This window comes from Cottoperca gobio, chromosome 19 (genome assembly GCF_900634415.1).
Source record: "Cottoperca gobio chromosome 19, fCotGob3.1, whole genome shotgun sequence".
Classification (NCBI taxonomy): Eukaryota; Metazoa; Chordata; class Actinopteri; order Perciformes; family Bovichtidae; genus Cottoperca; species Cottoperca gobio.
In genome coordinates, this window is record NC_041373.1 from 5,167,383 (window position 1) to 5,191,693 (window position 24,311).

At 39.4% G+C, this 24,311-nt stretch overlaps 1 protein-coding gene across 1 annotated transcript in view; it reads left to right on the top strand.

Moving 5' to 3' along the window:
• Positions 1–24,311, top strand: part of fmnl1b (formin-like 1b) — a 41,362-nt gene that overhangs the window by 15,667 nt on the left and 1,384 nt on the right. The window contains exons 7-26 of the mRNA XM_029456406.1: positions 2,436–2,523; positions 3,088–3,164; positions 3,299–3,392; positions 8,166–8,240; positions 10,580–10,690; positions 10,851–11,000; positions 11,166–11,267; positions 12,678–12,921; positions 13,587–13,850; positions 14,419–14,543; positions 15,665–15,867; positions 16,174–16,408; positions 17,094–17,162; positions 19,454–19,534; positions 19,670–19,799; positions 20,924–21,087; positions 21,272–21,373; positions 21,559–21,651; positions 22,642–22,756; positions 24,178–24,257. Of these exons, the coding sequence (XP_029312266.1) occupies positions 2,436–2,523; positions 3,088–3,164; positions 3,299–3,392; positions 8,166–8,240; positions 10,580–10,690; positions 10,851–11,000; positions 11,166–11,267; positions 12,678–12,921; positions 13,587–13,850; positions 14,419–14,543; positions 15,665–15,867; positions 16,174–16,408; positions 17,094–17,162; positions 19,454–19,534; positions 19,670–19,799; positions 20,924–21,087; positions 21,272–21,373; positions 21,559–21,651; positions 22,642–22,756; positions 24,178–24,257 (2,602 nt within the window). The remainder of the gene's footprint in view (positions 1–2,435; positions 2,524–3,087; positions 3,165–3,298; positions 3,393–8,165; positions 8,241–10,579; positions 10,691–10,850; positions 11,001–11,165; positions 11,268–12,677; positions 12,922–13,586; positions 13,851–14,418; positions 14,544–15,664; positions 15,868–16,173; positions 16,409–17,093; positions 17,163–19,453; positions 19,535–19,669; positions 19,800–20,923; positions 21,088–21,271; positions 21,374–21,558; positions 21,652–22,641; positions 22,757–24,177; positions 24,258–24,311) is intronic.

A 24,311-nucleotide genomic window follows, 5' to 3' on the forward strand; every position in this document is an offset into this window, starting at 1 on the left:
TAATATGTATTTTATGTTGCTGTGAAACATCTCCTTCAAACAACGGTATTAATTCAAGTTTCTCCCAATACTCAATTTATAATGAAAAGAGCTTGAACACACCATGATGCAAGTCAATAGCAGCTCTGTTATCGGCTGCTAACCATTGATATACAGTATATCTCAAAAGTGAGTACACCCTTTAGATTTTTGCAAATATTCTGTTATATCCTTTCAGGGGATAACATTATCCTACTGAAACTTTGATATAACTTAAAGTAGTCAGTGTGCTGCTTGAATAACAGTATAGATTTATTGTCCTTTGAAAATTACTCAGTACACAGCTGTTAATGTCTAAACAGCTGGCAACAAAAGTGAGTACACCCCATAGTGAACATGTCCTAATTGTGCCCAAAGTGTCAATATTTTGTGTGACCACCATTGTTATCTAGCACTGCTTTAACCCTCCTGGGCATGGAATTCACCAGAGCTGCACAGGTTGCTTCTGGAATCTTCTTCCACTCCTCCACGACGACATCACGGAGCGCACGGATGTTGGACACCTTGCACTCCTCCACCTTCCTCTTGAGGATGCCCCACATGTGCTCAATTGGGTTTAGGTCTGGAGACATACTTGGCCAAAAACTTGGCCAAAAACGTTTGACTTCTGAGTATAAAAATACCCGTAACATCCTTGATGTACATAGAGCAAGCGTATGAGAGAATTCCACCAGCCGAGTTAGTTATGGAGTACCTTGTGTATGGTATGGAGTTTCTTTGGCCCCTTCAGTAATCCATCCGTGTTTATGCATTGTAACTAATTGCTTCATCAATTACCAAAACCATGTAATGCTGGTAATGTAATAACCAAGTAAAGAAAGAAACTGATCACATCCATCTATAGTAATTAATATTAGTACGCTAACTTAGAATAAAGGATCGAGGCTTTTTCACTTGATATACACACAAGATGAATAAAAGTGATCAGGTCTGTCTCACACTTGGTGTTCCAGTTCATCCACAAGGTATTGGACGGGGTTCAGGTCAGAGCTCTGTGCAGACCAGTCAAGTTCTTCCACAACAAACCATTTCTTTATGGAGCTGACTTTGCACACGGAGAATTGTCCTGTCGAAACACGAAAGAGACAAACAAACTATTGAAACCATGTTGTGAGAATTCTATTGTCTAAAATATAATTGTATGTTGTAGCATTAAGATTCCTCGTCATTGGAACGAAGAAAATCTAGTCCAAGAAAAACAGGTCCAGACCAAAATACACAGAAATATGTTAACCGGGGTGTCCACATATTTTGACATAGTGTAGCTAAAAAAACAGAAGAGGTTATTCTTGGAGAAATTATTTATCATTTGTAAACCCTTGAAAATAATTGAAACCTAGAACATATATTGCTTCATGTGACGTATCTTAACCTACATGTACACACACTATATACTTGTATGTACACTGTACACTCACAAACAGACATCCTTCATCTGCTGCAGTTTAATTTCATTGCACACAAACACAGTTTCTGACAAAGCCCTCCTGATCTCTCCCTCGACAGATGACACAGTTGTAGAGGCTGTTTGCATTTGATATGCAAATACTGTCACACACACACACACACACACACACCCACACACACATACACACACACACACACACACATACACACACACACACACACACAAATCATACTGGCTAATATTACACATACATGTCATATGGTCGAACTAAATTCACATATGTAACTTTATTTGTAACATTTATTTAAGTTGGTTGAATTTATCTTTATTTCTGAATACATTTCTGACCTAAAATAATGAAAACCAACAAAGTGAATAATTAATTACATTTTAACAATAAAACAATACTTTTGTTGATGCATCACTTCAAGTTATCTTCAAATGCAGAAATATTTAGTTTTTCCAGAACTGTTTTAACTTCAGTCAGAAAATAATTCTGACAGCAGTGTTGTCAAATCGAGCATGCAGGTTTTTTTTGGAAAAATGTTGCACTACAAATGACACACACACACACACACGTGCACACACACTCTTTCTAATCTGAAGCGACTGCATTCTTGTCATAGTCTTGTGGTTTCAGACTGCTGTGAGAAATGTCTGCGTGACACTCGTAACATTAAACCTGTCATTAGACAAAGTGGGAGTTTCCAGTTTGACAGAATAAGATCATGTGTAAGCTTACTAAGTGGGTAATATATATATATACATGTGTGTGTATATATATATATTAGTGTGTGTGTATATATATATTAGTATATATACTAATATATATATATATACTAATATATATATATGTATATATATATATATATATATATATATATATATATATTAGTATATATATTAATGTATATTAGTGTAGGTGTAGGGATAACAAAGCCGTAACAGCAGCCCCTCTCACCTGCAGATTCAACTCTCTCCAAAACAGGAAAACCCTGAGAAGCTCTCGTGTCGTGAGCCAGACAGATGACGTTCATCTCTGCATCATGTGTTTACGTGCCATCATGAACTATCAGGTATTTAAAAACGCCTACTCAGTTATAAAAAAACAAAACACTTAATGAATTTCCATGGCCTGTAATTCATGTCATGTTTCACAGATATGTATGGGAGCTCATGTCTGCCAGGAAAATAAAAAAATGGATGAAAAGTTAGGAATTAAAAACATAACATACTAATGAGATACAAAGTCCAAATTTAGACTTGTAGGTCACAATTACGAGTCAAAATGTTGACTTTCTTAATCATGATGTATAGATATATAAAGTGAAAATTAAGTTTTAATTATGAGTGAAGTATAAAAAAATAAAGGAATTCCAATAATGTAACTTTCAAAACCAAAGTTACTGTAAGGCATAATTAAGATATGCAAAGCCATAACTATGAGTTACTAAGCGAAAAAAAAAGAATTTCAATGTCAAAATTATAAGATAAACATTTGAACATAATAGCTTATAATTTTGACTTGGAAAGTTTAAATATTGACGTGTGTGTGTGTGTGTGTGTGTGTGTGTGTGCGTGTGTGTGGGTGTGTGTGTGTGTGTGGGTGTGTGTGTGTGTGTGTGTGTGTGTGTGGTCAGTCTGGGTTCAACCTGGTGATGAAGCATCCCTGCTGTGTCAACGAGATCACGCTCAGCCTCAACAACAGAAACCCAAGGTAACAAACTGTAATGTGTGTGTAAATGTATTTCCTGTAAACTAACTTTGAAATCATGACGTAACTTGACAATGTGTTGAGATGGGTTACCCCAAATACTAAGAGTAAATGTACATATACATTGTGCTTCTCAGGACCAAAGCCCTGGTGCTGGAGCTGCTGGCGGCCGTGTGTTTGGTGAGAGGAGGGCATGACATCATCCTCTCCGCCTTCGACAACTTCAAAGAGGTACAGTAATAAAACGTCCTAAACTACATTCAGCCATGTTAGTCTGAAACATCATAGCAATCACAGTATTGTTCTTTTCAGCTGTAAGATGAGATGATGTAGATCCATTGTTTGTCCTGCTGGTGTAACTCACAATCAATCGTTTTAATTCACGTACGAGGAATTTTGCCGGGTTTCGTTTCAAATCAGTGACATTTTTTATTTTGTATAATTTTTTCCCTTTATTTACTCATTTGTGCATACACATGTAGACAATTTGGACTTACTAACAAATAAAAAAGGCAACAATACATACGACGAAGATTTAAAAAGATGCAAGAGGGAGACGAGAAATAAGAATAAATGCGCTGAGGTCGTGATCTGTTTGGGTTTGGATGCACTTCAGGCGAGCTCTGCAGGATCGGTTTGGTTAAGATGAACTCTTTCTCACACATACACACTCCCACATAAACATACTGTATTTAAAGGACACGATGAATTTCAATAACAACTCACTAATTATTGGAAAACCTTGCTATAAAAAAAAAAAAACCTTGTTGATTTTAGCCGCTTATGTTAAACGGCTATACTTGATATTTTTCTAATAAAAATGTATTAAATGAAAACAATATAAATATGTGAGAGGGGTCTCTAGTATTATCTGTGCTTTATAGTTTCAGCTCTTTGTTTATCTGTCTGGCTGCAACTTCACAGTTTTGGTTCCCTGTCACCGCTCCATAGTGTCGTTTTCAGCCACGGCAGCTGGTTTCAGAGCAAGTTGTAACAAGCCACCGTACTCTACCTGCTCAGCAGCAAACAGCTGACAGACACAGTTGGAGACTAGCTGGTGAACATAGTGCAGCAATTAGCTGCTAAAGAGACAGAGATTCAGGAGATGGTGGAGAAAACACAGCTGAAAGAGAGAATAAGGGACCAACATTCATCAGGATGACACAAACACATAAATGATCATGTTGCTTCGTAACGGCTGGAAATGGAAATAAGCAACTGTTTGCTAACTAGTTCAAATTAGTTTTTTTACACAACTGAGACATGTTATCAAATGTATGTCTAAAATGATCATCATTTTAAATCATCCAAATCACGAACTGTGGAATCTAAAAAAGACAAATAAATAAGTAAACAAGATTATAAATCTGTTTGTTGTACTTGGTGCTACTGACACATTTCAGTCAGCAGCAGTGATGTAAGAAGTATTCTGATACTTTACTTAAGTAAAAGTACTAATACCACACTGTGAAGATACTCCACAAGAAAGTAAAAGTCCTGCATTCAAACCTTACTTAAATAAAAGTATTATCAGCAAATGTAAGTATGAAAAGTAAAAGTATTCACTGTGCAGGGAAATGTTCCCCGTCAGTGTTTCACTGTTTATATGATGTTTCTGGATTAATATTTCTTTTAATTAATGTGTATGTTGCATTTTACTGCTGTAGATGTTTAAGATTGTGCTCATTTTACCTCCTTTATATTCTGTTGTGTAGTTTCATCTACAGCAACGCATCATATTCTATCAGATCATATGTTTGTAACTTTGTCTCCGTCCTGTGAGAACCACGTGTCTCTGAAGGTCAACGATGCATTGTCCAGCTGATAAAAGAGGATTTTTAAAGACTTTATTTAACTTAAGAAGTAGGAGAATTTTCTCAACACTTAAAGTTACACTTCGTCCTTCAGTTTATCACAAACCAACACATCTGGAGAAACATGGTTTACAATAAGAGGATGAAAAAAGTAATGTATATACTCAAGTACTAAATGTACTTCGTGACATTCCCCCACCAGTCAGTACCAACAAACTCTTGAGCTTTTTCTGACCATTTGATACTCAGCTCTCCAGGAAATCATCAATCTGAGATTTGAAGTACAGTTTTGGTGTTTTAAAATAGTTGTTTACTTTGTAAATTACAATCCTCGGCTGTGTTGAAAGGATTCACACACGTATTGTACCCCATCATTCTTAAATTTCACTATTTCCACGTTCTGCTTCTCCAGGATGACCTGCTGTTTATAACCATGACTCAGCCCACATTCAGACTTTATTTTAAACTGGTCTTATGCCAAACATAGAAGAGGTATTAGTGGTACAGCGCCCACATTCCAGCAGCCCTTTAATGCACTGAAAAGCAGGTTAAGGGGAACCCCTGAGCCACCTGCCCCCCCCCGTCAGCTGCTCGGCCCAGTTGTCCCACCGCCAGACGAAACTGACGGAAGAGGCGTAAAAGTATGTGAAACACTTGTTGAGTTGCCTCTGACCTCTCCTTGGCCCTCTCTCATCTTTGCCTGAGAAAGCAGCAACTGTTGCCAACAGATCGCCTCCTGCGGACAGAAAGGAGTATAAACCTGAACCAGGAGCGTCTATTATTAGTAAATGTCAAGGATGTTAGAAATCTGCCGTGCAACAAGCTCGACAGCAAGAATTTAACGTCTGCTGGCAACAGTTGCTTTTGGATTCAGATCTTGACCACTTTTGTAATTTCCTTAGAATAGCCCAGAGCTAGCGGCATCCACTGCCTCGTCTAATCTCAGAAACACTGAGAACAACAGTTTGACTCGATCGCATGGCTGATACAGTGGTTTTAATTTAGTCATTGTTATCTGAGTTTACGTGTGAGTTAGTTTTAGTCAGATCGTTCTCAAATTGTGGATTTATCCAGGGGGAGTACATAAAACATCAACCGAAGCAAATGTAATTTGCCTATTTGAGTATAAACTTTGTCCTGCTGAGGATATTTACTTGTGTTTCATCCTGAAAGCGACTGTAACCGGACGCAGATGCATCACTTGCACTGTAACTGTTCACCTGAGGCATGAGGGAAGCTAAATCTAAATTTCACTTAAACACACAAAATGTCATTTTCTGCCGCTAATGGTCTCTCAATCAAAACCATAACAAAGACGGAGTTTGTTGTGAAGTAGCGTGGGATCATGGGAGTTTGTCGTTGCAGTTAGGATTCCTTCAGTGTTCATCATGTCAGGAGGTTTTTACTGGGAGCAGATTTCTCTGCAGATGTCTCCTCCTTGATCACCTGCTCCGCTATAAAAAAAGTCAATTTATAACAGCTTCTGGCAGAAAACCACACCACTCACACATTCAGAAGGAGATATGAAACGGACTGTTGCCTTGATTAAACGGACAGATTTCTTAGTTTGAAAAGTGTTGGAAACATTTGGGATAATGTAAATACATAACTCAACAAAATATATAACAACGGTCTAGTCGGTTTTAGTCATAATGCGGAAATGTTACATAGTAAAGTCAGTAACTACGTAAAACAGCTGTTCACTATAGTGTTTATCAAACGTCACTCAAACAGGAAGAAATAGTGCATTTGTTGGGAACTATTTTCAGGGGCGGATGAATACACATTTGGGGCTCTAGTGAGTATTTGTAACAGCAGGACGGTGTGTGTGTGTGTGTGTGTGTGTGTGTGTGTGTGTGTGTGTGTGTGTGTGTGTGTGTGTGTGTGTGTGTGTGTGGGAGTCATCAGAAACTACAGTGTGTGTTCATGGTATTGTAGGAACATGTCAGCCAGTGCAACAGTTTAGCTCATTGATGTGTTTTCATAGTTTTTAACAACAATGGAGCTCTATGGCGCAGAGGAAGTAGACATCAGGCTTTGTTACACACAACACTTGTAAAGATCAATTAATTGTCGGTTTTGGGCTTTTAATGGGATTTATTGAGAATAAGAGGAATATAGAATATCACCAAACACATAATAAAGAAAAAGAAAAGAAGAAAATTGAGTGGCAAGTCCTCACCTCGCCTGCTTGATTAGTGCGGCATCAGTTACCACAGCAGTGACTCGAGTATCACAGAGAGTGGTGCTTGTTTGGGTACCGCAGCGCCATGTGTGTGTGGGCGAGAGGGAGAGAGATGGTGTGATACATCGGTCGTAGAGTAGAGGCAGGCAGGCGGGCTCTGAGCCAAGAGCTGGCTTATGTGTCCCTTCAGTAGCAGAACGTGGGCATTGTTTTGGGTTGTGCAGGCTGTCAGGTTGGCTTGCTGCATTATTTAGCGGACATGAGTGGGCAAAAAAGGAGGAGGCAGAGTAAAAGATCGCAAACACGGAGAGACGACTTCTAATGGAACGAGACAGGGAATCTGCTGAGCTGTTAGTTAAGGAAGCACAATTATAATTTAGCCACATTTTTCTCAAACACGTACTGAAGCCTTGATCGTGTGATGGTTTTACTGCAGAACGAAGAACACGCTCGACTGTGTGTAACAGAGCAATGATCCTGTAACAATGCAAATGCAACACTGTTATGAATATTTCTTCTTATTGTTGCCATTTTTTAAGTTTTTTAACTGAACTGGGCTAAACCTGAAAATACATTCTGCAGATTCCCAACAAACAAAAGCCAAATTATCCTTCTCTCTAAACACACACACACACACACACACACACACACACACACACACACACACACACGCACACACACACACACACACACACACGCACACACGCACACACATACACACACACACGTACAGACACACAGATAGATGGATGGATAGCATTACTGTACTATTGTTTTGCACTTGTTATTGTGAGCACACTGCCCCCATGTGTAAGGAGAAGACATAATACAAGTTGTATTTATCTAATCCATCCTCAGAAGCATGTCTCAAAGGACTTCACCCAGATATTACGAATCAATAATTAACGCAAAACACAATGAGAAGAATATATGAATCCTCTTGTGTAGTTTCCCGCTGCCTGCTGTGAGCTGATGTTGACTTTCACTCCTTTGACTGTTTTTCAGGTGTGTGGAGAGAGAGGTCGGTTTGAGAAGCTCATGGAGTATTTCCACCATGAGGACAGCAACATCGACTTCATGGTAAAGCTGAAAGCAATAAGAATCTGTCAGTGATACAGTCGACCATACAATAAGACTGCTTGTGATTTATTGTGAGGTAATAGTTTATGCAAAGAGAGGAGTTTAATAACTTGATTCTCTGGTCATCTGATACTGACAGTCCTGATGCGTAATACTAGTAAAATCTTATTTTAGTAAAGAGGAAACCTTTTTATCAATTTTACAAATTGCAGTTAGCAGTGAAAAATATTGTCGTAGACTAAAACTATATACAAACTATATCCTTCGAGTAAAAATCAATTGAAACAATATTGTGTTGTTAAAAAAGGAGAATTCACTTCAGATTTTTGGCTATAATTTATCACTTCTGCAAATGAAGCACAGACATTGAACTGCTTGAGATTCCAGGAGATGGCGCTGTTCTGCAATTGCTTCACAGTTAATCCCTGTTGTTTTACTCATGCAGTCAGGTCTTGTAGAAATGAAACAACAAGAACATCATTTAAATATCGCAGTTATATCAAATGCCATTTAACCCTTCAGCTCAGGTCTAATGTTAACCCGCTGGAGTGTGGTAGTGAAACAGTACACGTCCAAAGATTTAAACATCATGACCATTGCTACACAGTTCTCCAATCCTGTAATCATGTATTCTGTATGTATATGTAGCTTCATACTCATGAGACATTATACCTGGCCCTGACGGAAACTAAATACATAAAAACTAAAACTAAACCTTTCTGAAAAACTCAAACTAAGCTAAAACTAGCAAACACGCACTGAAAACAAACTTTACTGAAACTGAATTATAACGTTAAAGGTTCAAGGTGTAATGTGTCCGAGCCACCTGCTCCAAAGAAGTAGGGGGCAGTATAGTGGCAGTATTTCACCCGGGGCTGCCGACAGACATACACTCAGAGAAACAGCTTCCTGGCAGCTGTGAGGACCAAGCGAGTTCTGCCACTTTGAATGTAAACCAATAAAGAAACATGGCTGTAATATTTACAAGCGAGTCAGGCAATGATAATTTGGCGGAGTATTCTTTTAAAATCATAGTGCTATATTTATTTTTTTATTTTACTATGTAAAATAGTGGACATTTCCAGACTATTCGCCTACGTTTGACTTTATAAAGAAGTTGTTAAAAATTCAGTATAAACATTTCAATTCTGCATCAAGCAAAAGAAAGAACAGCAGTAATTAGTTGCTATAATATAAAGCTCTTAGACACAGACATTAATAAATGGCAGTCTGCCTTTTAATTAAAACCAATTGCGTGCAATTATGTTAAATGGGCAGAGTGTGAATGACAGCACTCAACTGAAGAGCTTTTAATGTTGCTGCATTTCATGCTTCAACCCAGTGTGAACACATGAATGAATGCCTTGTCTAACTTATTGTTTTGAGCTGTCAATCATATAAATGCAAAAATAATAATGCAACTATTTTTTATATTCATAAATATTTTCTCAAATTAATTGTTGGTCTATAAAAAGTTGAAAATGAAAGATATTAATTTTACAATAATATTTGTGTAAAAAAAGACATTTATGAAACTGGAACCATCACACATGTATCAAAAATATTTGTCGAGTAAGTTTTTTGTCAATGGGTTAATCTTTGCAGCCCTACATTCAAGGATCATTAATTGTCATTCTGCAACATAGTGTTGAGCAACAACATGTGGTTGTCGTCTATTTATGCTCCACAAGATCAACATGAACTAGGATGGCACCTCCTCAGATACTCACATTTCCAGAAGCTGTGGAAGTTGTCCTTCTGACTTTGGTGTTTTTATGAGCTTTAAGGCCTAATGTGGAAACAAACATGGACGCTACAAAAAAGATGTGTTTTATTGTATTGCTCAGTGTTTAAACAACACACTGAAAGATGTTTTTACCTGAGGGGACATTCACGTGAATGTTCCAAGTCGGGAACTTGTTTTTCCGATTATTTCAATCAATGCAGCACAAATGCAATCAAATCCATCTCGTAAAGGTCCATGATTTGGATCCACTCCAAAATGTAATCAAGTTTGATGAAAATAGGGACAGTAGTTATCCCTGTAATCCTGCTGACACACAAACAAACTGAGCCCAAAACATTTCCCCCTTTGGCAGAGGTAACAAAACAGAAACTGTAGGACATGAAAACATAGTTGGAGAGAAAGAAATTAAGAATTTTCTGTTTTTTATTTTCCTCGATGGATGTTTATATATTGACCCTGACCTGACCTATAGAATGAGCACACATAATAATCACACCTGTAGTTGCACATCTCTCTGTAGAGCTGTCCAGTCTCTAAATGGCAGCTATTGCATGTTAAGATAAACCCAGTGTTTCCTCTTTCTGTCCACCAGGTGGCTTGTATGCAGTTTATCAACATTGTGGTCCACTCGGTAGAAAACATGAACTTCAGGGTCCACCTCCAGTATGAGTTCACTAGTCACGGGCTGGATGACTACCTTGAGGCAAGTTTGACGTTTGTCCTTGAAATGGGGACGTTTTATTTACCATGCATGTTAAGACTGAGAAGAATCCATTGTTGGAGAACAATAACTGTTTGTAACTTGTTGATTAGCTACAACATGTCAAATCTTTATATCTTCTTTCAATATCCTGTGTGTGTAGAAGTTGAAGTTCACAGAGAGTGACAGACTGCTGGTGCAGATTCAGGCCTATCTGGACAATGTGTTTGATGTGGGAGCGCTGCTTGAGGATGCAGAGACCAAGAACGCTCTGCTGGAACACATGGAGGAGCTGCAGGAGCACAACATGCAGGTGGGTATACGGCACACACACACACACACATACACACACACACACACACACACACACACACACACACACACACACACACACACACACACATGCAGATGTACACAGCATGTATGAAGGAAATCACTATGTGTAAACTTATATTCTCATAAACTCTTGGTGTCACAGTTAAGCTGCAGGCTGCAGGAGAGTGAGAGGGAGGCTGTGGAGAAAGTGTCAGAAATGGAGAAGAAGCTCATTCAGAGCACAAAAGAAGTGGAGCTCCTAAAGGTAGAGTACACCATTCTCTCCTTTGTATTTTAGTTTTCTTAAAGGAAAAGTACAACTCGCGTAGTGGTTGTGTCTGGATGATATTGTACGCAGCAAAGTAATTGCAGAGGTCTTGGAACATTGATCGATTAAAAAATAGCTTGAGTGTTTCGACTAAGACTAAACGAAGGTGAACAGTAAAATTAAAACCCAAACAATGTGTTGTAAACATCACAGCTTACAGCTGGACTTTGTGCCTGAGTTTTGACCTACAGTGCTTCAGTGCTGGAAGAAGTACTCAGATCTTTTACTTAAGTAAAATGATTAATACTACAAGTAAAAGTCCTTCAGTCCACATCTTAATTAAATAAAAGTACAAAAGTATTAGAATCAAAATATACTTCAAGTATAAAAAAGTTAAAGTACTCATTTTGCAGAATGGCTCACTTCAGAATAATATATATTATATTTTTGGATGATAATGTTTGATGCATTAATGTGTTCATCACTTTAATGTTGCAGCTGGTAAATGTGGAGATATTGTTTAATAATTGACTGCTGGGCAGTTTAATCCTACACCATTATATTTTGTATTAATAATCTAAAGGAAATTTAAGTTATCAAATAATGTAGTGAAGTAAAAATGACATTATATTTACCTCTGAAATGTAGAGAAGTGGAAGAAAATTAAAATACCTCAAAATGATACTTAAGTGCAGTACTTAGTTACATTTCACCACTGTTGATGATACGAGCACTCAAAGCTTAACGAGCAGCAGTTAGTGCTTTCTGGCTTTTCTTGCCCCAAGTTTAGTCTCTCAGGCTACTTACAGGCTGCCCAACTTATTGGTGAGGGCTGTTGGGGGAATGCAGTCTAATAGAAGAATACCTGCAGACACTACTCGGGGCTGAAAGAAGTAACTTCCTCCCATTAAATCTATATGTTTTATTTACAGTTAATATTCTCCTAAAACGTTAGAATTTAACATCAGTTAAAGACCATGTATTTACCAGGGACTGTGCACGTTAATCAACATTTCAGTTTCCACCTCAATGTAAGTATGCCGGAGTTATCTGCACTCAGGTTATTACAAACAGTGGCCTAACATGAATACAATGCTTCAACAAGCACTACAGTACAACACAAAAGTAGCAAATATGTAAAAATGGGTATGCCAGTAAGAAAAATAAAAGAAATGTGAACCTATCCTTTAATGTAACAGATCAGATCAATGTCCAGAGCTGCAACAATAAAACCCAACACATAGTTTTTCTCTAAGCATGTATGCTACACCAATCTTGACATACGACACTATACATATACTATACGTTAGTATTTGATACTTTTGGCCATTTTACTGTGATTTTGTAGTTCATATACATAGAACCACTACTGTTTCCTGTTCCTCTGTATTGTATTGTGTTATGTAGGAGAGTCTACGTGAGTCCTGCTCCCAAGTGATTCTCCTGCAGCAGCGAGAACGAGAGAGAGAGCAAGAGCGTGAGAGGGAGAGAGAGAGAGAGCGAGACAAGGATCGATCCACACAGGCCCTGATGGAGCTGGAGGTCAAAGTCCAGGCTCTGGTGGAGCAGGGGCTGGTCCGAATGAAGCGCTCCCCTTCCGGAAACTTGGACGTCCAGGTGGTCCCCATCATCCAGCACGTGGTAGAGAAAGGTCCGAGCTGTTGATCTCGTCACACCTCCTCCAGACTGAAATAACATTTGTTACAGACGTCCTGTAATTAGAAACATCTACAGCAGAGGCTTCAAATTCCTGAAGTACCTGAAGGCCACTGGTCGGCTGGTATCTCAGAGGGCCGGTTATAAGTTGAATATGAAAGGAAAATGTATTTTTATGTCCTGATTTTGCCGACTTAAAAATACAAATTGGGGAAAAAATGTATTTGAGGACCAGATTTGATAATAAATGATAAATATTTGGTGGGCCTTGAACTGCAGATAATATTGCTGCTTACACAACATTTTGTGAACATCAATTAGAAATAAGATTAATGTATGAAATGAGTTTAATGAGTTTAGTTAAAGCTAAAATAGGCCACATAGACTCATTAAGTCTCTAATTTCTCAGCAACCAGCACAGATTGTATTTATGAACCACAAGTTTAAGTCATGCCCAGACCTCTTCTCTACTGTAGGTTGTGCGATTGAAGTATGAAGTTAATGCAAAGACGTGAATGGACGTACAAAATGATATACTTCATTCAAAAATAATTCTGAATTTATTTGGAGATAACGGACCCATACAGTATTATCTTGAGATGTAATAACTTTATAAATGTAGAGAGACGAGAGGTAAACAGTTTGTTGTTCCCCTGACAGCTAAAGAAGAAGCAGATTCAGGTAAAGACCACGAGTCCTCTCCCCCCTCCTCAGACCCTCAGCCTCCCCTCTCTGAGGATCCTCTGCAGTCATCAGTGCCAGCTCCTCCACCTCCTCCTCCTCCTCCTCCTCCTCCTCCTCCTCCTCCAGGCTCAACTGGCACTCCACCTCCTCCTCCTCCTCCTCCTCCTCCACCAGTGGCTCCACCACCTCTGCTGCTTCTTGGAGGTGGTACGACCCAGCCATCAGGGGATGGGAGCTCAGGTGAGTCCACTATGGGGGACGGGGGGGGGGGGGGGGGGGGTCCAGAGAAGAGTGAGCAAATGTGGCATTCAAAGGCATCTTCGGTTGCCTTCATGTGACTTATATTCAGTCACATTATTATAACCACCTGTGAGACCAGGTTTAGGTTTACTTTTGTCCCCTGAAAGTAATTGACCATCAACTATTACGTTTTGAGACCGTTACGAATAAAGGAAAACACAATAATTACCGTGCAGGGGAAGAAGGAAGCATGGAAGGCGTATTCAGAGTCCTCCCCTATTCAAAGAAATATAAAGTGACAATATTACTCATTAAAGACTAAACAAAACAAACAAACAGCACTTATAATATTTATATACGCAAAACACACAAGCAGGCATGAATGTAGTAAAAGAAGAGAAAAGAAAGAAAAAGAGAAGCTAGAGTGAATATGTACAACCTTCCTGCCATAAGGTTCAAGATGAAAAGAGAAGTTTCGTTCAGTGTCTTATTCATAACTGTGGACCTCTACATTTGATTCAAAATAAATTGATGTCTTGATGTCCGACAATTTCATTCTTCCTTTCAGGTTGTAAAAAGAAGAAGCCTATTCAAACCAAATACCGCATGCCGCTGTTGAACTGGCAGGCGCTCAAATCCAACCAGGTGGCAGGAACCATCTTCATCGAGCTGGACGATGAGCACGTCTTAGAGGTTGGTTTTGGTCCCACGACATACTGCATCTTGTATCTCCATTTAGTTTCTAACAGTCGACTCATTCTCTAAATGTATTTATAGTTCCATTTTATTTTTACGTTTATTGGTTTTTGTTAATATAAAAACATCCTAAGCATCCACAACAAACTCCTTTACAGATGAAACAATATGCTCTGTGTTAATGCATCCTTGATATAAAAGCAGGATCACCAGTTGTTCATATGCATTTCCACAACCAGGTCTGTTATTAAATAAAAAAAGAAGCTTAAAGAAATCTTTAATTGCTGCTCTTAACACAACAACGTAAAACAGTGTTTCTAAAGCCAGACATCTCGGGGCTCCACATTAACGCTTCCCTGGGGGCAGATCGAGGAGGTGCCATTCACTAGCATAATGATGCGTTCAATGTCTGTTCAGTACAAATGAGTATTGGGCGAATGTGATGCGCTTAAATGTAATCTTGTCAAATGTATTTTCTTGCGAGAAACTCGAATAAATAGTCGTTTGAAGAAGATGTTTTCACAGCAATATACAATATAAATTAGAGAGGGAATTAATCAAATCAAATATTTAAATAATATACAATCATTTATTTCCTAATAGTAATTAATAAACTGAATTACCACTAACCACTATAGATAGATCAAAGTATTCCACTGACTTCCAGACAGTGGACACTATTTTTGGGTACAGTGGTGAAACAGTTCTGGAAACTTGATACATTTTCTCTTTCGGACAAGTAAAACATCTCAGCGCCTCGCCTGCACGTGAAGCAACAGTTTTTTGGTCAATGGTAGAAAATTAGGGTTTCAATTTGTGAATTGTAGAAATCCAGAATATCTTCATATTAAGTATTTTATTTCACTTAGTTCTTTGTGTATCCAGTGTTTGAATGTCTCTTTGATTTGACTCATAAAATAGTTTTTATCACGGTAGATATTTTGACTTGTCGTATCAGGAGACACACAGGTGAAACAAACGATGGCTCTGGTCCATCTGGCCCTTTTCCTGCTTCTCCTTCTGCATCTTATTGCTTTAACCAAACAAAGAAACCACATCATCCGTTTTTATTCCATCTTACATTTTTCTCTCTATTTCCTCACCATATTCTTTCTTAGGAGCTCAACATGGCGTCTTTTGAGGAGCAGTTCAAGACGAAGGCCCAGTCCACCCCTGTCCAGCTCGGGACCCTCAAGATGAAACTGGCCCACAAGACCCCCAGTAAAGTTTCTCTGATGGAGCCCAACAGGGCCAAAAACCTGGCTATCACCCTGCGCAAGGAGGGGATGGCTGCATCTGATATCTGCTGTGCAATCGAGACGTACGTACCAAAGTCATTAAAGCTAAGACCTCCTGGTTAGGATTCATCAGGAGATGCGTCGCCTTCACAGGACACCAGATGAACAGGACTTGATTAAAATGACAGATTTCTCTAGGTTAGAAAATTGTTGGAAAATGTGTGATAGTACACAACTCAACAAAATATAACATAGGTCTCGTCATTTATGTGGAAATGTTACGTATTATACCTTTAAATAATCTGAGTATAAAATATTTCAGATATTTCCTTCTGCAATAGGTTATAAATATCCTACACAAATAAGTCACATCACTGCCGTCTCCACAGGTACAACCAGAGAGCTCTGAGCCTGGACTTCCTCGAGCTGCTGGAGCGTTTCATCCCCACAGAGTACGAAATGAAACTCATCCACAATTACGAGTGTGAGGGCAGGCCATTGGACGAGCTCAGCGAGGAGGACCGCTTTATGGTCCGCTTCAGCAAGATCCCGCGGCTTTCCCAGCGTATCAGCACTCTCACCTTCATGGGCAATTTCCCCGAGAGTGTCCAGCTAATACAGCCGGTGAGTTCATGAGAGGGGGCTCAGTGACTTACTCTGTATTTCAGATAAGAGACTGAAGTGAGGAGGAAGGAATCTAGTCTCTTAGAAAATAAATGGAAGAAATGTATACCTCCGCCAGAAAATAGTCCCTGAAAAATATTGTTTTACCAGGTAAATTATAACCCATTACTTTTTATCAAGATTGGATGTATTTATTCTTCATTTGGATCCCATTAGCTTACACATAGTGCTTGCTGGTCTTCCTTGGGTCCACACAAAACCACCACATTTACACGGTATCAATAAGACAAGAAAAAGCTAAAAGTTCAGAAAATAATTTTAATGATTCGACATATGAAACAATAAACAGTAGCCTTCAATGGAAACAAAAACCAAACAATGTCACAAATACACAGCAACAAAGAGAAAAGTAAGCTTTAAAGCATTTCATTAAGAGGAATTAGGGATTTTGGTAAACAACATTTCCAAATACTACAAAAACTGAAATATGGCTTTAAGAATTTGCAGTAAGGAAAGGAGTTGTTTCAGCGCAGATTGTTACAGATTCATGCTTCATACATTAAAACAGATAAGACTTAATGTAAATTAAACATGGCACTTTAAACTGCTAGTTTCTAGTGTCTGTGTTTTTATATTTGGCTGACAAAGAAATAATAATCTCAACAATTTCAACTCTTTCTGGCAGCAACTGAACGCCATCATCGCCGCCTCCATGTCGATCAAATCTTCCAGCAAACTGAAGAAAATCCTCGAGGTAAGTACAGAACCGTTGATCGTATTCACTGTTGATGTACAACTTCCGCACTTCATGGGACTCTGACTGCAGAGTAGATTTACAATTAGATGTTAATTGTAAAGGCTTGAAGCTGAATAACTCTAATAGCAGAATGCAGGAAAATAACTCTGTATTACAGTTAAGAGGTCCGTATATAATAAGTGCTTCAATTTCAAGTCCCTGCATTCATTCTCTTATTTTGTACCTTATTTTGAAATAAATTAATATCAAACATTTTATACATAAGTATTTCTTTTACCAGTAAAAGACGTTTTCAATTCATATCATCTAAATGATATTTTAATGGCTTTGGTACATGTTGCACCACCATGTTTCTACAGAGTCATGTTGCACCACCATGTTTCTACAGAGTCATGTTGCTCCACCATGTTTCTACAGAGGCATGTTGCACCACCATGTTTCTACAGAGTCATGTTGCACCACCATGTTTCTCCAGAGTCATGTTGCTCCACCATGTTTCTCCAGAGTCATGTTGCACCACCATGTTTCTACAGAGTCATGTTGCACCACCATGTTTCTCCAGAGTCATGTTGCACCACCATGTTTCTCCAGAGTCATGTTGCTCCACCATGTTTCTACAGAGTCATGTTGCACCACCATGTTTCTACAGAGTCATGTTGCACTACCATGTTTCTCCAGAGTCATGTTGCTCCACCATGTTTCTCCAGAGTCATGTTGCGCCACCATGTTTCTCCAGAGTCATGTTGCACCACCATGTTTCTACAGAGTCATGTTGCTCCACCATGTTTCTACAGAGTCATGTTGCTCCACCATGTTTCTACAGAGTCATGTTGCTCCACCATGTTTCTACAGAGTCATGTTGCACCACCATGTTTCTACAGAGTCATGTTGCACCACCATGTTTCTACAGAGTCATGTTGCTCCACCATGTTTCTACAGAGGCATGTTGCACCACCATGTTTCTACAGAGTCATGTTGCACCACCATGTTTCTCCAGAGTCATGTTGCTCCACCATGTTTCTCCAGAGTCATGTTGCACCACCATGTTTCTACAGAGTCATGTTGCACCACCATGTTTCTCCAGAGTCATGTTGCACCACCATGTTTCTCCAGAGTCATGTTGCTCCACCATGTTTCTACAGAGTCATGTTGCACCACCATGTTTCTACAGAGTCATGTTGCACCACCATGTTTCTCCAGAGTCATGTTGCTCCACCATGTTTCTCCAGAGTCATGTTGCTCCACCATGTTTCTCCAGAGTCATGTTGCACCACCATGTTTCTACAGTCATGTTGCACCACCATGTTTCTCCAGAGTCATGTTGCTCCACCATGTTTCTCCAGAGTCATGTTGCACCACCATGTTTCTACAGAGTCATGTTGCACCACCATGTTTCTACAGAGTCATGTTGCACCACCATGTTTCTACAGAGTCATGTTGCACCACCATGTTTCTACAGTCATGTTGCTCCACCATGTTTCTACAGAGTCATGTTGCACCACCATGTTTCTACAGAGTCATGTTGCTCCACCATGTTTCTACAGAGTCATGTTGCTCCACCATGTTTCTACAGAGTCATGTTGCTCCACCATGTTTCTACAGAGTCATGTTGCACCACCATGTTTCTACAGAGTCATGTTGCACCACCATGTTTCTACAGAGTCATGTTGCACCACCATGTTTCTACAGAGTCATGTTGCACCACCATGTTTCTACAGAGTCATGTTGCACCACCATGTTTCTACAGAGTCATGTTGCACCACCATGTTTCTACAGAGTCATGTTGCTCCACCATGTTTCTACAGAGTCATGTTGCTCCACCATGTTTCTACAGAGTCATGTTGCTCCACCATGTTTCTACAGTCATGTTGCTCCACCATGTTTCTACAGAGTCATGTTGCTCCACCATGTTTCTACAGAGTCATGTTGCACCACCCTGTTTCTACAGTAGCTCAGAACGGACAAACTAAACTCCACAGAGTGCCTTTCACGTGTTTGTCACCTGAAGGCCACCGTAGGTTCTCTACACCTCTAAATCTATACACTGGACCTATAAAAGCTAAGCTTTTTGTAAAATGACCTTGTTGTGTTTTATGAATGGACTTTTTTGTATGTCCCTTGTAGTTTAAGGTAGATTTTAAATATGTTTAATGTAAGAAGTTTGGTTATTTTCTGACGAGCGTTGCTGCTTCAACAGTATCTTCTGTGTGCATGATGCAAACAACTCTTCCACTTGTTACTTGTCATTTTTTCACAATATTGTTTCTTTCTGTGTTTGTGATGTAAAGATCATCTTAGCGTTTGGAAACTACATGAACAGCAGCAAGCGGGAGGCAGCGTACGGCTTCCGGCTGCAGAGTTTAGACTTGGTGAGTAAAAAGGCCGTTAACAGTATTTATCTTTTAATAATACACAAATGTGCCCTAGTATTTCAGAATTTCTATAAGTAATCTAAGAATCTTTTAAACGACTGGCTATGATAGTTTTCTGCTCTCTGTCTTAAGCTGTTAGACACCAAATCTACAGACCGGAAGCAGACATTGCTGCACTTCATCGTCAGCATCATCCGGGAGAAATACCCGGAGGTGCAGTCCTACTACACGGAGCTGCACTTCCTGGACAAAGCAGCGCTGGGTGAGCTCATGTGCAGCCGTGTAGATTGTAGGGTGTCGTGCTGACGGCTCCTCTTTAGCCTCAGAAATCAGACTTATCCTTTTAAGGCAATATGGGACAGATTGGACTAAAATAAAGCAAAACAGAATGAAACATATGCAAAATAATTTATTGTAGAATTACAAATCTATTACAAAATACCAAAAGCAAAACACGGTGGTAATCATAGTGTGTGCATTCTGTAACACCTGTATTGTGAAGCAGATTATATCCTATATTTGTTGTTTAGATAAATTTAATCTTAAAATAAAGATATTATAATTTCTTTGTTTTTCCAGATCTACAGGATCCTGGACACAAAACACAAATATACAGTTCGTCATTGTGTTTTCTGTAGTTAGACAAAGAAAGTCCTTAAATACTGAAGTAAATAAACATACGGCCCGCGGGCCAAAACCAGCCGGCGGGATGACTTTGCAAAGTGTAAGAATTACAGAGAAAACATTAACTGCAATTTTTTAAGCTATTTCAAGTGTTTCGTAAGTTGTAATGCGTGTATAATGTCTAAATGATAAACTTATTTTCCTTAATACATTTCTGGTTGTTCATAATGTTTTGTAAAAAGATATTTGATTAAATGTGAACATTTTCAGAATGTACTTTTTGCACTAAAACGTTATTTACAGGTTGTTGTGCTGTGGTGTTACTGGTCCGGCCCACTTGAGATCAAATTGGGCCGCATGTGGCTCCGGAACTAACATGAGTTTGACACCCCTGATACAGACAATACAACACGTATATTATTTTCCTTTAGATGATTTTTAACAAACTACAATTATAATCTATTGAATCTGAATGGATGTGATTGTAAATCCGAACACACTGAGACACTAAATCCCACTTGTGCAGATGTGTGTGTGTCAAATGTCAAATATTAATGAGGAGTTATGACAGTAAGAATACGGGTTTATTCATATTCTTCCCTCTGTGCAGGTTATCTTTCCTTTCACCCTGACACCACAGTATGACCCCTACATCAGCATTAATACCATATAATCTAATTACTGTACTATCAGCCCTGATAAGTATGTTAAATTGAACTCAGCGTTTAAATGACTCTGAAGTCCCTCTCGTGTCTCTGCTAGTTTCTCTTGACAGCATCCTGCAGGACGTGCGAGCTCTGGAGCGAGGCATGGAGGCGACCAGGAGGGAGTTCTCTGTGGAGAAAGACAATCCTGTGCTGCAGACGTTTCTCAGCAGCAACACTGAGCTGCTGCACTCGCTCATAGCTGATGGAAAAACTGCCCAGGTCAGCTTTAATTTACCCAAACAAAGCGTAATCACGTTTTAGTGTTGTGAGTTACACAGCGGGACATGTTTGGACTTCGTACGGCCTCTAAGGCTTCCAAACAATTGCCACTTATTTCCAGTGTTCACACATATTTAATTTGAGCTGAGTTGCAGATGTTTTACATAGTTCCTCTGTCTTTCAGGATGTGTATGACTCCGCCGTGGAGTACTTTGGAGAGAACTCTAAAACCAATCCACCCTCCATGTTCTTCCCTGTCTTTGTCAGGTTCATCAAAGCATACAAGGTCAGATAACGCTCATCGCATTGATTCCTGCCACGACTGAACCGACAGTGCAGATAGCCGCTTCACTGATAAAACAGCTATTACTGTAAACTTGCGGCCCAATCAGTGAGCTGCTGTCACAGGGTTTTTACTTGACCTTTAGATGTAGATAAGTACATATCATTAATATTCTTCTTCTCTGACAGCAAGCGGAGCAGGAGAACGAGCAGAGAAAGAAACAACACGTGAACTGTGAAGCTCCATCAACTCCACCTAAAGCTGAAGTCATGGGGAATAAGGTAACTTTAGTTTCCTCTCAGAATATAATGCAAGCTGCTACATACTCATAGACTCACTGACTGAAGCTGTGCAGGAAAATGAAATAAGTAAGTGATAATAAAAGCCACCACTGACACCAACTACTTCACATTCAAATATATTCCTGTTTATTGCAACTTGGGTCCTATTTGGATGTTTTGTCCACAACATCTATCAGTTATAATATTACTGCACTCGCCAAGGTACCTGTTGAGATCTGGAAACAGGAAGCACCGAGCTGTCACGAGCAGTCAGACGGGCTGAAAACAGACATTTATATGATATTAAAGATAAAACCAGAAAGTGATGTTTACAACTAATAATTTTAGCATTTACTTGTGTTACTACCCAGGTCTGTAGAGCAAAGCAGCATCAACTAGGTTACATTGGCAATACTGTTATTATTTGTAAGGGCAAGTTGTTCTGACTCATGTAAATATAAGTACTTACATACTGGTAATAATAAAGAGTATAATAAATAAAAGAGACGTGCTACAATTAGGAATTGAAGGTACCGATTCTAAATATTCATTCATTCAACCATTTTTTTTAACTCAGAACAAATTTGAGGTAGACACCTCATTTACAAAATAGCCGAGTAAAAAATAAACAGAAAATCCTTCAAGAAAGAAATACTAAAAAGCCTTAATAAATAATAAAAGCTTAAAAATGAACAAAGAAATTACAATTGAAAGCAAATGAATCCACTAAAACAGCTGGACATGCTAGAAATAGAAATACATTGAACATTTAAATATTCCTAAAGATAAAATAGTGTGTAGAAATGAGCACAATATGATGAATCTGGACCAGGTAAGTAAAGTGCACGCTGTTCAGATTGTGACGTGCTCTGAGGAGAAATTGTGATTTTGGTCCATGTCAATAAAATTCAAATTAAGATCCAAACTGTAAGACGAGTTTTCAGCACCTGTCGAGAGGAAAGTAAAGATTCAGACTTCGACACGTTTCAGGTTTGTGTGACGTCCAAACTGCCGCAGATGGATCTGATAGCAGAGCTGAAGAAGAGGCAGGTGTCTCCTCTGGTGAGGGAGGGGAAGGACGGAGCTATCGAGGACATCATCACAGGTACACACACACACACACACACACACGCTATGCTGCCTGTTACACCATAACTTCACACAGTATTAACCATAACTTCACACAGTATTATCTACATCGCTCTCCCTCTGCTTCTCTCACTTCAAGGAATAGTTCAACATTTTGGGAAATACACTTTATTAGCTTTCCCCCCCCCCCCCCCGAGAGGGAGCTGGAGTCAGGACGGGGTTAGCCTAGCTTAGCATAGAGGCTGGTGGCGGGTGGAACGGTTAGCCTGGCTCTGTTTAATACAACACGTCTACAGCTCAGTGATCAACACGTTTCTCGTAACTGAACAGACGACATTCATCTCCCCTAAACTCATAAATTGTCGTTTCTTAAAATGTTGTTTGTTTTAAGATAAAACATGTTCATCAGTTTGCCTTGGAGGTGTTGATAGATTTATAGTGCTGCAAAAAGTGAGTCCTAAAACCTGGAATGAGTCAGCATGTTTGCAGTTCCGGTTCCCTCGTCTCAATCAGAAAGTGGTTTGATGCCTGAAATAAGGTCTGTGGTTAACACATTGTTCTGTGTGATCGCACTTGTGAAAACTATTCTAACTCAACGCTAAGAGGAGAGGCTTTTGTAGAAGAGGTCAGCGCGTGAATTCAAATGACAAGTTGGAAGCTTAGTGTAGGTGACGTGGTTTATTTATAGCCTAACGTTTGCTTTTTTCTTCTGGTGGCTGCATTTATGCGTCAAAAATCATAAAAGTGGTTTTAATATGTGAAGATTATCTTGCCGAACAAAACATGTAAGCATCATAAACATTTGTTTCTCACAGAACTTATGTTCCGCTTTAATCCCAAATGAAATGGAACAATCTCTTTAGCTTTATGTCGAGAGAACCAGGTGCTAACAAAACCACTATAAAGACTTGAAGGGTTTATGCTAAGCTAGGCTAACCACATCCTGACACCTGAATGAAATGCACAGACGTTATCGACCAGCTCGGACAGAAAATCAATATGTTGAATTTTTCCTTTAACGTGATCCTTTGTAGTAAACTTTTATAGTGTAACACTTATTCCTGAATAAACATCAGAGCTGAACTGAGGAAGAAGCTGCTTTAAACACTTCCTGTTTACTCTTCTACCAAACTCAGGTCTTTATTTTCTTTCTTTAAGGCTTACCTCACTTTTATTTGTCCTCTCTCTCTCTCTGTCTCTCTCTCTGTCTCTCTCTCTCTGTCTCTCTCTCTCTCTCTCTCTCTCTCTCTCTCTCTCTCTGTCTCTCTCTCTGTCTCTCTCTCTGTCTCTCTCTCTGTCTCTCTCTCTGTCTGTCTCTCTCTCCTGTCTCTCTCTCTGTCTCTCTCTCTGTCTCTCTCTCTCTCTCTCTGTCTCTCTCCTCTCCCCCCCCCCCCCCCCCCCCCCCCCCCCTCCCCTCTGTATCTCTGGTGTCTCCAGCTCTTAAGTCCGTGCCCTTCACGGCTCGCTCTGCTAAGCGCTCCTCTCGTCTCTTCTGCGACTCGGTCTTCAGCGACGAGGTAAACTCCCTCGCTGCTCTTCTGGTCTGTGTTTCTCTTCCACTCTGTTCACCT